The sequence below is a fragment of the Carcharodon carcharias genome, chromosome 17, assembly GCF_017639515.1.
Source record: "Carcharodon carcharias isolate sCarCar2 chromosome 17, sCarCar2.pri, whole genome shotgun sequence".
NCBI classification, from domain to species: domain Eukaryota; kingdom Metazoa; phylum Chordata; class Chondrichthyes; order Lamniformes; family Lamnidae; genus Carcharodon; species Carcharodon carcharias.
In genome coordinates, this window is record NC_054483.1 from 102280152 (window position 1) to 102295090 (window position 14939).

The 14939-nt window shown below is 47.7% G+C and overlaps 1 protein-coding gene across 1 annotated transcript in view; it reads left to right on the plus strand.

The window, feature by feature from the left end:
- Nucleotides 1-14939, plus strand: part of LOC121289691 (beta-TrCP-like) — a 218268-nt gene that overhangs the window by 189485 nt on the left and 13844 nt on the right. Inside the window, exons 8-9 of the mRNA XM_041209316.1 lie at nt 10884-11002; nt 12718-12967. Coding sequence (XP_041065250.1) covers nt 10884-11002; nt 12718-12967 — 369 coding nt within the window. The remainder of the gene's footprint in view (nt 1-10883; nt 11003-12717; nt 12968-14939) is intronic.

Sequence of the window (14939 nt, forward strand, 5' to 3'; positions counted from 1 at the left end):
ACCCCATCTCCCTTGCATTTACCTTCCTTATTGCTAGCTGGATCTGCATGCTAACTTTTTGTTTGGTATGAGGACACCCAGAACCCTCTGTGCCACTGCATTCCGCAGTCTCTCTCCTGTTAAATAATATTCTGCTTTTCTATTCTGTACACCAAGTGAACAACCTAACATTTTCCCACAGTATATGCCATCTGCCAAATTTTTGCCCACTCACTTAATCTATCTATATTCCTTTATAGACTCTTTGTGTCCTCCTCACAACTTTCTTTCCTACCTATCTTTTTATCATTAACAAATTTTGTTACAATACAGTCGGTTCCTTCATCAAATTCATTAATATAGATTGTAAATAGCTAAGGCCCCAACACTGATCCCTGTGACACTCCACTAGCTATAGTTTGCCAACCTGAAAATGACCCATTTATCCCAAATTTGTTTCCCCTTAGTTAGCCAATCCTCTAACCATGCTAATATATTACCCCCAACAACTCAAGTTCTTGTGTATTGGAGTTACCTTTTATGTGGCACTTTCTCAATTAACTTTTGGAAATCCAAATATTCTGCATCCACTGGTTCCCCTTTACCCACCCTGCTTGTTACATCCTCAAAGAACTCTAATAAATTTGTCAAACAATCTGCTCACCCCAAAGTCTTGGACACTGAGTGTAAACTCACATCCTGCTCATCTCACACGCATGAAAACTGAGTGTGAACTCACACCTTACTCACTCGAACACTGAGGCCCAAATTTTTGCCACAATGGAGACGATGCAAAAATAGCAGCAATGCCTGAAAATCAGAAGTCCCACCCCTGGAGATGGCACTTCCCATTTTCACGGGGGTGGGATTGGGTTACACGCATGCATGGTTTACAGAGGCAGCTGGCCATTTAAGCCATCAGCTGCCTCCAGTTAAGTGGGATTTTGGTAGGCCAGGAGTGTGAAACCTGCGTGTGCAGTTTAGATCTGGTAAGAGCAGGTCCAAACTTGCTGGATTCATTTGGATGGCCAGGGTGCCCCTTTGGAGAGGTTAGGTACCCCTTTGGATCTGGTCCCAGGACACCTTTGGGGCAGGTAAGGCGAGCACTGAGTGTGAACTCACACCTACCCACCTCTCACTCTCCAACACTGAGTGTGAACTCACACTCTGCTCAATGCCAGCACTGAGTGTGAACTCACACTCTGCCCACCTCTCCAACACTTAGGGCAGAATCAACCCAGATTTGCAATATGTGCAGTAACAGCTGGGGAAAACAACATTTCCCCGCTAGCAGCAATGGCAGCTTCTCACGCTGTATTGTCCCAAACCCGTTGCATTAGTTATGCATTCCTGGGAAACACACTATATCCATGGCGGGCAGGCAGACTCTCATTCACCCTCCATGCCATCACCTCGCCCCTTCATCATGCCAGGCGCCATATTTAAAATGCAGCCATGCGCACACTTCTCAGTGCTTCCAGGCTACAACTGCTGCACAGAAGACGGGATGGCCCCTAAAAGCAAAAAGACTGCAGCCCCCAGGGTTCAATGACGCATCTCTCGGGTAACTTTTGGACATAGTGGAGGCTTGCCCTGATGCTGCAGGATGGGCAGCAACATCACCAATCTGGCTTGGGTAGTGGTGGCAGTGGTGGTCAACACCAACGCCCTGCAAAAGAGGACAGCCAACCAATGCTGCAAGATGATGAATGATCGCCTTCATTCCGCCAGGGTAAGTCACTCTTTTCATCACTCTCAACCTCACACACTCACCTACCCACCACACATCCACAGGGCCCTCACTCACTGCCAGCTCAAAGGACATCACCATTCACTCTCTCACACACAACTTCATCGTCCTTATCCCACACATGCCAGGCATACTTATCATCTGATAAAAACAAAAAAACTGCGGATGCTGGAAATCCAAAACAAAAACAGAATTACCTGGAAAAACTCAGTAGGTCTGGCAGCATCGGCGGAGAAGAAAAGAGTTGACGTTTCGAGTCCTCATGACCCTTCGACAGAACTTGAGTTCGAGTCCAGGAAAGAGCTGAAATATAAGCTGGTTTAAGGTGTGTGTGTGGGGGGCGGAGAGATAGAGAGACAGAGAGGTGGAGGGGGGGGGTGTGGTTGTAGAGACAAACAAGCAGTGATAGAAGCAGATCATCAAAAGATATCAATGACAATAGTACAATAGAACACATAGGTGTTAAAGTTAAAGTTGGTGATATTATCTAAACGAATGTGCTAATTAAGAATGGATGGTAGGGCACTCAAGGTATAGCTCTAGTGGGGTTTTTTTTTTATAATGGAAATAGGTGGGAAAAGGAAAATCTTTATAATTTATTGGAAAAAAAAAAGGAAGGGGGAAACAGAAAGGGGGTGGGGATGGGGGAGGGAGCTCACGACCTAAAGTTGTTGAATTCAATATTCAGTCCGGAAGGCTGTAAAGTCCCTAGTCGGAAGATGAGGTGTTGTTCCTCCAGTTTGCGTTGGGCTTCACTGGAACAATGCAGCAAGCCAAGGACAGACATGTGGGCAAGAGAGCAGGGTGGAGTGTTAAAATGGCAAGCGACAGGGAGGCTTGGGTCATTCTTGCGGACAGACCTCAGGTGTTCTGCAAAGCGGTCGCCCAGTTTACGTTTGGTCTCTCCAATGTAGAGGAGACCACATTGGGAGCAACGAATGCAGTAGACTAAGTTGGGGGAAATGCAAGTGAAATGCTGCTTCACTTGAAAGGAGTGTTTGGGTCCTTGGACGGTGAGGAGAGAGAAAGTGAAGGGGCAGGTGTTGCATCTTTTGCGTGGGCATGGGGTTGTGCCATAGGAGGGGGTTGAGGAGTAGGGGGTGATGGAGGAGTGGACCAGGTTGTCCCGGAGGGAGCGATCCCTACGGAATGCCGATAAGGGGGGTGAAGGGAAGATGTGTTTGGTGGTGGCATCATGCTGGAGTTGGCGGAAATGGCGGAGGATGATCCTTTGAATGCGGAGGCTGGTGGGGTGATAAGTGAGGACAAGGGGGACCCTATCATGTTTCTGGGAGGGAGGAGAAGGCGTGAGGGCAGATGCGCGGGAGATGGGCCGGACACGGTTGAGGGCCCTGTCAACGACCGTGGGTGGAAAACCTCGGTTAAGGAAGAAGGAGGACATGTCAGAGGAACTGTTTTTGAATGTAGCATCATCGGAACAGATGCGACGGAGGCGAAGGAACTGAGAGAATGGGATGGAGTCCTTACAGGAAGCGAGGTGTGAGGAGCTGTAGTCGAGATAGCTGTGGGAGTCGGTGGGTTTGTAATGGATATTGGTGGACAGTCTATCACCAGAGATTGAGACAGAGAGGTCAAGGAAGGGAAGGGAAGTGTCAGAGATGGACCACGTGAAAATGATGGAGGGGTGGAGATTGGAAGCAAAATTAATAAATTTTTCCAAGTCCTGACGAGAGCATGAAACGGCACCGAAGTAATCATCGATGTACCGGAGAAAGAGTTGTGGAAGGGGGCCGGAGTAGGACTGCAACAAGGAATGTTCCACATACCCCATAAAGAGACAGGCATAGCTGGGGCCCATGCGGGTACCCATAGCCACACCTTTTATTTGGAGGAAGTGAGAGGAGTTGAAGGAGAAATTGTTCAGCGTGAGAACAAGTTCAGCCAGACGGAGGAGAGTAGTGGTGGATGGGGATTGTTCGGGCCTCTGTTCGAGGAAGAAGCTAAGGGCCCTCAGACCATCTTGGTGGGGGATGGAGGTGTAGAGGGATTGGACGTCCATGGTGAAGAGGAAGCGGTAGGGGCCAGGGAACTGGAAATTGTTGATGTGACGTAAGGTGTCAGAGGAATCACGGATGTAGGTGGGAAGGGACTGGACAAGGGGAGAGAGAAGGGAGTCAAGATAACGAGAAATGAGTTCTGTGGGGCAGGAGCAAGCTGCGACGATCGGTCTACCGGGGCAGTTCTGTTTGTGGATTTTGGGTAGGAGATAGAAGCGGGCGACTATCAGGTTGGAAGCTGTGGGAGGGAGATCCGCAGAGGAGATGAGGTCAGTGACAGTCCTGGAAACAGTGGCTTGATGTTCAGTGGTGGGGTCATGGTCCAGGGAGAGGTAGGAGGAAGTGTCTGCGAGTTGACGCTCAGCCTCCACGAGGTAGAGGTCAGTGCGCCAGACAACAACAGCACCACCCTTGTCAGCGGGTTTGATGACAATGTCAGGGTTGGACCTGAGAGAATGGAGTGCAGTAAGTTCAGAGAGAGACAGGTTAGAATGGGTGAGAGGAGCAGAGAAATTGAGACGACTAATGTTGCGCCGACAGTTCTCAATGAAAAGATCAAGAGAAGGTAAGAATCCAGAGGGAGGGGTCCAGGTGCAGGGAGAATATTGGAGATGGGTAAAAGGATCTGTTGAACTGGGAGAGGACTCATCTGGCTGTCAGGTGGCCTGCTTACACTCTCTCCATCTCTATTCATGCAAGACAATTTGGCACACAACAAGAGGGAGAGGTCGCAGACTGGTGGAGGAATGCCTGAAATCAGAGTCCTCAAAGTCTTTGAAAACAGAACCATCCACCTGGTCAATTAGGATCTGGACTGTTCCTGTGCCGACGGTGGGATCAGCGCTGCTCTACCAAGTGAGGATCCAGCAGTGCAACATCCATCAGACAACCATGCTGTGAGTGATGTGTCCTGTTTCGTAGGCCACTGCCATGCACTGATTATCTCTCCTTGCTTTTGCAGGCACATCTGGGAAACTGCAAAGAGAGTCCACAACCCAGGGCCTCCAATCAAGCCCTGAGGGAAGCTCAGGAGAGGAATCCGCTGAAACCCTCCCTGAAGTCCCATCACAGCGCTCACCCACACCCTCCACCAGCACAGAGACACATACCTCGGTGGGACCTAGCTTTAGAGTAGCCTCGGAATCACAATCTGGTGAGCATATCACACTATCTGATCCACAGCAGGCAGTGGCAGGGACTTCCCAGGTGCTGGGCACTCGGAGGACCACTGGAGACCAGAAATTTGCTGAGTTGAGTCAGATGACAAGCCTCTGGACTCAATCATGTCACAGTTGCTGGAGATGCAAAGGCAAGCTCAGGAACATCAGAAGGGATGTCCGCTGCACTCCTCAGATTGCAAAGCATGATGGAGGAGTCCATCCTTCAGTCTGAGGTGACAGCACCGGCATTGTAATGCACCGAGGTCAACCACTGGTTGAATGGTGGCTGCTGTGGAGACCTTAGTCCAGGAAGTTGCTCCTGCACTGCTGAACTCTATCGCTGATGCCGTAGTTGGCCTCCAACAGTGTCTATGTGAGAGGAATGCAGGGCATCACGATCTCACTCTGGCCACCCCTTCTCCTCAAGGAATCAGCCAGGGGGTCTCGGGCACCAATAGGGAGGAGGATCAGCGGGTACATCCCCAAGGCATCCAGGTAACTCCAGCAGTGTCTGGCCGATCTGAATCCCTTCTTCCTGTGACTTCAGCAGCTCCAGCTCCACAGGTTAAGGAGGGTGCCACTGTCACACAGCAGGTCCCCGAAAGCAGGCCTGGGCCCTCCAGAGGAAGCCCACCAAGGTCATCACAGACAGGGTGTAGCAGTCAGCAGGCTGCCTCCATCTCTGCTGTGGATGTACCAAAACGTAGCAGCAGTGTTAGGAAGGTTAAGAAGATGTAGTTACACAGCCTGGCCATGGGTATACATCACTTGTACATAATGTTCACTATTGCAAATAAACTCCCAAGAATTTATCCCTGCCTATGGCTCCTTGTTCTGGGGAGCAGTGTTCATGTCACTCAGATGTGAAACCTTTCTGCACAAGATAATGGCAGGTGTCTCAGCACAGGGCCTCTTCCCTGTCCTTTGTGCAGCCTTCAGACCAAAGTGATGGTCCGGTCTCACATTCCCTGGAAACATTACTGATGCCTGCACTTTGATGGTGCTTGTCATTGCTGCCAGAATGTCATGGGTGGGCGATACAGAGTTCCATCATTCTCTCTGTGTGCTCTCAGCACATTTAAGTTGGGGATGTCCCCCATCTCTTCAGCATCTGTGACCAGTGATGCTGTGCTCCTGAAGGGGTCAGGTCCTGAAGGCAGACAAAAGATCAGGTGCGTTTTAAGTTTCACGGCTGCGTCTCCATGATATGACCCTGATCACAGAGCACAAGCGAGCTGCCCTTGGCCAGACAGGAGTCAAACATCCACAGATGCAATGTGAGAATCATATGGTATCTCCTCACTGCATGTCGTCATCATCCTCCACAAATCTAGCAGCTGTGAGGGCCTCCTGAGCACATCTGCTTTGTCTGGCCAGTGTGATAGCCTCATCGCCGTCATCCTTGCCTTCGAGGACCTCCTCACCCGTCATCTTCACCTCCTCAGCCAGCTCCTCTCCCCGTTGCAGTGCCAGGTTGTAGAGGGCACAGCAGACGACAACGATGCATGATAGCCTCTGCGGACTGTATTGCAGGGCTCCACCAGACCAATCCAGGTATCAGAACCTCATTTTTAACATCCCGATGCTCCCAAGTTGCAAGTTGCAGCATAAGCCTTGTTATATCTTGGCTTTGCTGCAGTCTGAGGCTGAGGAGATTGTACAATATGCCCAGTCATCCAATTGTTCTGCAGTCCACTGAAACACTCTTTAGTTTGTAGTCTGTGTCTGAGGGGTGAAAAACTCTGGAGCATTTGATGGCACTTTCATTCCTCTGCGTTGCTTGAGTGGGCAGGTAAGCTAGATACCCAACTCCAGGCATGTCAAAAGAAAAACAGAATTACCTGGAAAAACTCAGCAGGTCTGGCAGCATTGGCGGAAAAGAAAAGAGTTGATGTTTTGAGTCCTCATGACCCTTCAACAGAACTGGGTGAATCCAATGAGACGGGTGAAATATAAGCTGGTTTAAGGTGGGGGGTGTGGTGTTGGGTGGGGGGAGAGAAATGGAGGGGTGGTGTGGTTGTAGGGACAAGCAAGCAGTGATAGGAGCAGATAATCAAAAGATGTCACAAACAAAAGAACAAAAGAACACAGGTGTTGAAGTTGGTGATATTATCTAAACAAATGTGCTAATTAAGAATGGATGGTAGAGCACTCAAGGTATAGCTGTAGTGGGGGTGGGGGGGCAGAAAAGATTTAAAAATAATGGAAATAGGTGGGAAAAGAAAAATCATATAAATTATTGGAAAAAACAAAAGGAAGGGGGAAGAAACGTAAAGGGGGTGGGGATGGAGGAGGGAGTGCAAGACCTAAAGTTGTTGAATTCAATATTCAGTCCGGAAGGCTGTAAAGTGCCTAGTCGGAAGATGAGGTGTTGTTCCTCCAGTTTGCGTTGGGCTTCACTGGAACAATGCAGCAAGCCAAGGACAGACATGTGGGCAAGAGAGCAGGGTGGAGTGTTAAAATGGCAAGCGACAGGGAGGTTTGGGTCATTCTTGCGGACAGACCGCAGGTGTTCTGCAAAGCGGTCACCCAGTTTACGTTTGTTCTCTCCAATGTAGAGGAGACCGCATTGGGAGCAACGAATGCAGTAGACTAAGTTGGGGGAAATGCAAGTGAAATGCTGCTTCACTTGAAAGGAGTGTTTGGGCCCTTGGACGGTGAGGAGAGAGGAAGTGAAGGGGCAGGTGTTACATCTTTTGCGTGGGCATGGGGAGGTGCCATAGGTGGGGGTTGAGGAGTAGGGGGTGATGGATGAGTGGACCAGGGTGTCCCGGAGGGAACGATCCCTACGGAATGCCGATAGGGGGGGTGAAGGGAAGATGTGTTTGGTGGTGGCATCATGCTTGAGTTGGTGGAAATGGCGGAGGATGATCCTTTGAATGCAGAGGCTGGAGGGTGGTAAGTGAGGACAAGGGAGACCCTATCGTGTTTCTGGGAGGGAGGAGAAGGCATGAGGGCGGATGCGCGGGAGATGGGCCGGACACGGTTGAGGGCCCTGTCAACGACCGTGGGTGGAAAACCTCGGTTAAGGAAGAAGGAGGACATGTCAGAGGAACAGTTTTTGAAGGTAGCATCATCGGAAAAGATGCGACGGAGGCGAAGGAACTGAGAGAATGGGATGGAGTCCTTACAGTAAGCGGGGTGTGAGGAGCTGTAGTCGAGGTAGCTGTGGGAGTCGGTAGGCTTGTAATGGATATTGGTGGACGGTCTATCACCAGACATTGAGACAGAGACAGTCAAGGAAGGGAAGGGAAGTGTCAGAGATGGACCACGTGAAAATGTTGGAGGGGTGGAGATTGGAAGAAAAATTAATAAATTTTTCCAAGTCCCAACAAGAGCATGAAGCAGCACCGAAGTAATCATCGATGTACTGGAGAAAGAATTGTGGAAGGGGGCCGGAGTAGGACTGGAACAAGGAATGTTCCACATACCCCATAAAGAGACAGGCATAGCTGGGGTCCATGCGGGTACCCATAGTCACACCTTTTATTTGGAGGAAGTGAGAGGAGTTGAAGGAGAAATTGTTCAGTGTGAGAACAAGTTCAGCCAGACGGAGGAGAGTAGTGGTGGATGGGGATTGTTTGGGCCTCTGTTCGAGGAAGAAGCTAAAGGCCCTCAGAACATCCTGGTGGGGGATGGAGGTGTAGAGGGATTGGATGTCCATGGTGAAGAGGAAGCATTTGGGGCCAGGGAACTGGAAATTGTTGATGTGACATAAGGTGTCAGAGGAATCACGGATGTAGGTGGGAAGAGACTGGACAAGGGCAGAGAGAAGGGAGTCAAGATAACGAGAAATGAGTTCCGTGGGGCAGGAGCAAGCTGACACGATCGGTCTACCGGGACAGTTCTGTTTGTGGATTTTGGGTAGGAGGTAGAAGCAGGCTGTCCGAGGTTGGGCGGCTATCAGGTTGGAAGCTGTGGGAAGAAGATCCCCAGAGGAGATGAGGTCAGTGACAGTCCTGGAAACAATGGCTTCTTCCCCCTTCCTTTTGTTTTTTCCAATAATTTATATAGAGTTTTCTTTTCCCACCTATTTCCATTATTTTTAAATCTTTTCTGCCCCCCTCACCCCCGCTAGAGCTGTACCTTGAGTACTCTACCATCCATTCTAAATTAGCACATTTGTTTAGATAATATCACCAACTTCAACACCTCTGTGTTCTTTTGTTCTTTTGTCTGTGACATCTTTTGATTATCTGCTCCTATCACTGCTTGCTTGTCCCTAAAACCACACCACCCCTCCACTTCTCTCCCCCCACCCAACCCCCCACCACCACCCCCACCTTAAACCAGCTTATATTTCACCCCTCTCATTGGATTCACCCAGTTCTGTTGAAGGGTCATGAGGACTCGAAACGTCAACTCTTTTCTTCGCCGATGCTGCCAGATCTGCTGAGTTTTTCCAGGTAATTCTGTTTTTATTTTGGATTTCCAGCATCCGCTGTTTTTTGTTTTTATCCAAGCATGTCAATGTGCCTGTGTCTGAACTGTCTCAGCTGCAGAGGAATGGTCACTTTAAATAAGGTTTCCCTAATGCGTAGCTGCTTCCCTCCACCCACTCCCCCATCCCTCATGTGCTTGTGTATGACCTTCAACCACAGGGAGCCCTTGCTCCTTCCCTCCAATGCATCTCAACATTGAAGTCCAACAGGCGACCCAGGAGGGCACTGCACTGTGCTACTATGCACTCACCTCCAAGGTAAGGTGAACACTGAGAGTGAACTCACACCTGACCCACCTCTCACTCTCCAACATTGAGTGTGAACTCAAACTCTGCCCACCCCACACTCTCGAACACTGAGTGTGAACTCACACTCTGTTTGTCCCGCACTCTAGATTTCTCTCCAGTGCACCATCGGCATCTGAATTAATTTAACATTTGGACTGAAAATCCATTTTCAGTTTTTTTGGAATTAAATTAATAATTGCCTGTAATTAAAATGCTGCAGTTAAATATGAAGCAAGATTTTTAAATGATGTTAATGTCTTATACTGCTTAATTAAAAACAACATTTATTATACATCACCCTCATGTACCAAATACCTGGCTATTAAAACTCCTCTCCATTACCTCCTACAGAGTCCGTGCTCTGCTCTGGGTTACTTGGTGATCACAAGAGCAAGGCAACTCATGCTGCTTGGTGATTAATTCTCTTCATTTAAACTCCAGTGTAGCTGATATTCCAACCTATCATTAACCTACTAAAGATAAAAAATAAGTTTTAGTTAGCTGTTGTTGAATCAGGCCAGAAGTAGGGCAGTAAAACTGGCATCAGTTCCTTTGACAATGGAGGGCTCGGGGCTCCTGCTGTAAAGGGGGCATGAGGACATTAGGTGAGGAAAGGAAAGGGCTCAGCTCAATGGTGATGGATATTGAAAGAGTAAGAGGAGACCGAGTTGGATAAGGAATTCCTCAGTACGAGCTCCTGTGAGAGTGATTTAGGGCAGGATGACAAGACTTAATTTCAACAGAATAAAAGGAAGGAGTTCCATTTTCATAAGGCGCCTTTCACAACCTCAGGATTTCCCAAAGCGCTTTAAAGTAGAAGTGTAGCCAATGTTGTAGTATAGGAAACACAGCAGCCAATTTGCACACAGCAAGGTCCCTCAAACAGCAATGTGGAATGACCAGATAATCTGTTTTGGTGATGTTGGTTCAGCATTAAACATTGGCCTGGGCATCAGGGAGAACTCGTCCACTCTTCTTCTAAATAATGCCTTGGGATCTTTTAAGAGCGTAAGAAGCAGGAGCAGGTGTAGGCTATTCGGCCCCTCGAGCCTGTGCTTCTTCTTTAAAAGGCCTATCCAATTAGTTTCATTCACCTGCTCTTTCCCCATAGCTCTGCAGGGTTTCCTTTTTAATTATTTATCTAATTCCCTCTTGAAAGTTGTATTGTTCTATTTTGCTGTTTGTAAGTCGATGTGTGCGTGATGGAATGGCATTTTCCTGGTCACTTTTGTTTGTGTTTTTATCAGGTCTGGGATAAGAACACATTGGAATGTGAACGGATTCTAACTGGACACACAGGCTCAGTGCTTTGTCTGCAATATGATGAGAGGATGGTTATCACCGGATCCTCAGACTCCACAGTCAGGTAAAGCTACCTCATACGCTGCCCCATCAAACACTCCCAGGACAGGTACAGCATGGGGTTAGATACAGAGTAAAGCTCCCTCTACATTGTCCCCATCAAACACTCCCAGGGCAGGTACTGCATGGGGTTGGATACAGTGTAAAGCTCCCTCTACACTGTCCCCATCAAACACTCCCAGGACAGGTACAGCACGGGGTTAGATACAGAGTAAAGCTCCCTCTACACAGTCCCCATCAATCACTCCCAGGACAGGTACAGCACGGGGTTAGATACAGAGTAAAGCTCCCTCTACATTGTCCCCATCAAACACTCCCAGGACAGGTACAGCACGGGGTTAGATACAGAGTAAAGCTCCCTCTACACAGTCCCCATCAATCACTCCCAAGTCAGGTACAGCCCGGGGTTAGATACAAAGTAAAGCTCCCTCACCATTGTGCACATCAAACACTCCCAGGACAGGTACTGCATGGGGTTAGATACAGAGTAAAGCTCCCTCTACACTATCCCATCAAGCACTCCCAGGACAGGTACAGCAGGGGGTTAGATACAGAGTAAAGGTGTGCACATTATACAATCTCACCTCACGACCATCAAACACTCCCAGGACAGGTACCAGTGTGACATTTATTCCCACACCAGCTTTTGCTTATTCAAGTGCAATTGCTGGGTCGTTAACTAACTCTGTGCTGTGGACCCATGGCCACTAGAAACTAGGCTGACACTGCCCAAAACCAGGTGGCTCAAATGCTGCTCCAGAGCTGGTGGGTCATAGTTTTGTGGATTGGACCATCACTCTAGAATGAAGGTGCAAAGACTATGTTTGTAACACTGAGAGAGGGCTGCTTGGTCAGAGGTGCTATTCTTTATGAGACATTAGATTGAGATCAGTGTTGCAATGGGAATAAGGCCTGATTGGTATTCCTGGCAAAAGCAGTCTGCTGACCCATCTCCATCAAAGAACCCAAAAGACCACAGATGCTTTAGCTAGCAGAGTTGCTGGGCTGCATTTTATCTAAGAGTCATAGGTTAAGGGTGCTGGTCAAATATCCTCCACTCTGCAATTTTAGCTGCATCCTCAATACTTACAGAGAAAAGCTATTATTCATACAGCGTCCATTTTCTTTCTTGTTGCTATTTTCCCTCCTGCCCCTTCAAGGCATCAAAAGAAAGACAAAAAGACTTGCATTTCTATAGCACCTTTCACAACCTCAGAATATCCAAGTACCTCTAAAGTTTAATAACTGTTGGAAATATGGCAGCCAATTTGCACATAGCAAGATCCCAAAATCAGCAATGTGATAATGACAAGATAATCTGTTTTAATGATGTTGGTTGAGGGATAAGTATTGACCAAAACACCATGGAATAACTTGGCTGCTTGTTTTCAAGTAGGGCAATGGAGTATTTTACATCCACCTGAGAGAGCAGACAGAGCCTCAGTTTAATATCTCATCCAAAAGGTGGCACCTATGGCAATGCAGCATTGCCTCACTACTGCACAAGACTGTCAGCCTGGATTTTATGCTGAAGGGTCTGGCATGAAATTTAAACCCACAACCTCCAGACTCAGAGGTGAGAGAGCTACCCACTGAGTCAAAACCCACAACCTTTACCACCACATTTAGGAGCGTGTTGTTTTGGAGGGTAAGCGGAAGTTGGTTCACCACAAGTGTTTAGGCTGGTTACTGATTTATAATGGAATTCCTGGTTTCCAGAGTGTGGGATGGATCCACGGGAGAGATGCTGAACACACTGATTCACCATTGTGAGGCTGTCCTGCACCTGCGTTTCAGCAACGGAATGATGGTCACCTGTTCCAAGGACCGCTCCATAGCTGTCTGGACGTTAGTCTCACCCAGCGACATCACCCTGAGGAGGGTGCTGGTGGGCCATCGGGCAGCAGTTAATGTGGTGGATTTTGACGACAGATACATTGTGTCAGCGTCTGGGGACAGAACTATTAAGGTAAACTGGAATAATTTCCTTCATTGAGATGTCTCAGTGTGAGGATAGTGGAGTGTGGGCCTTTAGCGGACGTGACTGGGTGTGAATTCAGTGGAAACTTTGCCTTTAATGGAAGGGAGAGCATGTGTGGTCATTGGCTCTGGCAGTTCAGTGGACAGGACTTGGCATGTGGTTAGCAGGATCTGAGCCATTAGTGCACAGGACAAGCACTGATTTCAGCAGAATAATTTTAAAAACAGAAAAATGCCACGAGGCTTGATAACAAAATTCAATCGACCCACCTACCCACTTTGTCTCTCATCCCGCCATATTCTCAATCCCACCATCCCAACTGTCCCTCAGTGCCACCAGGCCATAAAAATGTAATGGACCCCTTGCTACTTCGGGCAAGTTTTTAACTGCCCCAATCTCACTTTCACACAAGACCCTTACAACAAGTGAACAAAGAGTACTTTGCTCCCATCTCTCTGAGCTGGGACTGACAATCAACCTTTTGAACATGTATGTTTATTTTTGCCTTTGCTGAGGGTTGTCTTTATGGCTTTATTGGGTTAATGACATCCAACTCTGCAGGGTTTGTTCCAAAGGGTGAACTTTGTGAATGGTCTCATTATCCTCATTACCCTTCAGAGGATTACTGCGCTCTCTGCTGTAATGAGCCCCCTCGCTTTACATGCAATCCCATGTAATTTATGCACCACAGTTTCCCAGTGACTGACTGCCCACCAGCACACACACAGTGACTCTGCTGCAATTCTGGGCCATTGAGTGTGCATACATTCACCTGCAAAAGGGGCCTGGACAGGACTGATGGGCAATGTGCACACAAACAGTTTCTGTCAGAGGAGGTGAGCATCCCAGGCCAGGTAATCCAAACTGTAAGCTTTATACATCTAATACACCTGCTAGATCGCAGGTTGGGATGCACATGGCAGCAAGTATGGCTCAGCTTCTGCTGTTTGCTACTTGTCCAGAAGGTTCTGGCTCTTTCAGCTAGAACCGCCAAAAAAAGGCTCGGCCTAAATAGCCAAGTGGTTATGGTAAAAACAAAAAAACTGCGGATGCTGGAAATCCAAAACAAAAACAGAATTACCTGGAAAAACTCAGCAGGTCTGGCAGCATCGGCGGAGAATGCTGCCAAACCTGCTGAGTTTTTCCAGGTAATTCTGTTTTTGAAGTGGTTATGGTACTGGGCTTGTAACCCCAAGATCAAGAGTTCAAATCTCACAATGGCAAACTATGAAACAATGTAACTTCATCTGAATAGGAACAGATGGAAACGTGTTTGTACTCGAAAGAGTTACAACAGCATCAAAACCCATCAATTGAATTCCTGTAAAAAAACACCTCAGATTTTTTTATATATAAACCTCCTGAACCCCTCAATTAGTTTCCTGTCTGTAACTCACTGCTGAAGATTCACAATTTCTATATATCAATCATGTTCATCCTTCATTAAGATTCCAGTATGTAACTCATTCCCAGCTATCCGTTATTCTGTAGAGCAAACAGTATTTCAGCAAACCCCTCAATTAAATTCCAGCCCCTGCCCCCCACCCCTAAACCTCTTAGTTAATTCCAGTAACTCACTCCTGGGTATCTGTTATTCTACAGAAAACCACCCGAACCCCTCGATTAGATTCCAGTGTGTATCTCATTCCCAGGTATCTGTTATTCTGTATATAAACCACTCGAACCCCTTGATTAGATTCCAGTCTGTAACTCACTCCTGGGTATCTGTTATTCTATATATAAACCACCCAAATCTCTCGATTTGATTCCAGTCTGTAACTCACTCCTGGGTATCTGTTATTCTATATATATTTAACCCAAACCCCTTGATTTGATTCAAGTCTGTAACTCTTTCGCAGGTATCTGTTATTCTATATGTAAACCACCTGAACCCCTTAATTAGATTCCAACCTGTAACTCACTCCTAGATATCTGTTATTCTCTATATATTTAATATATA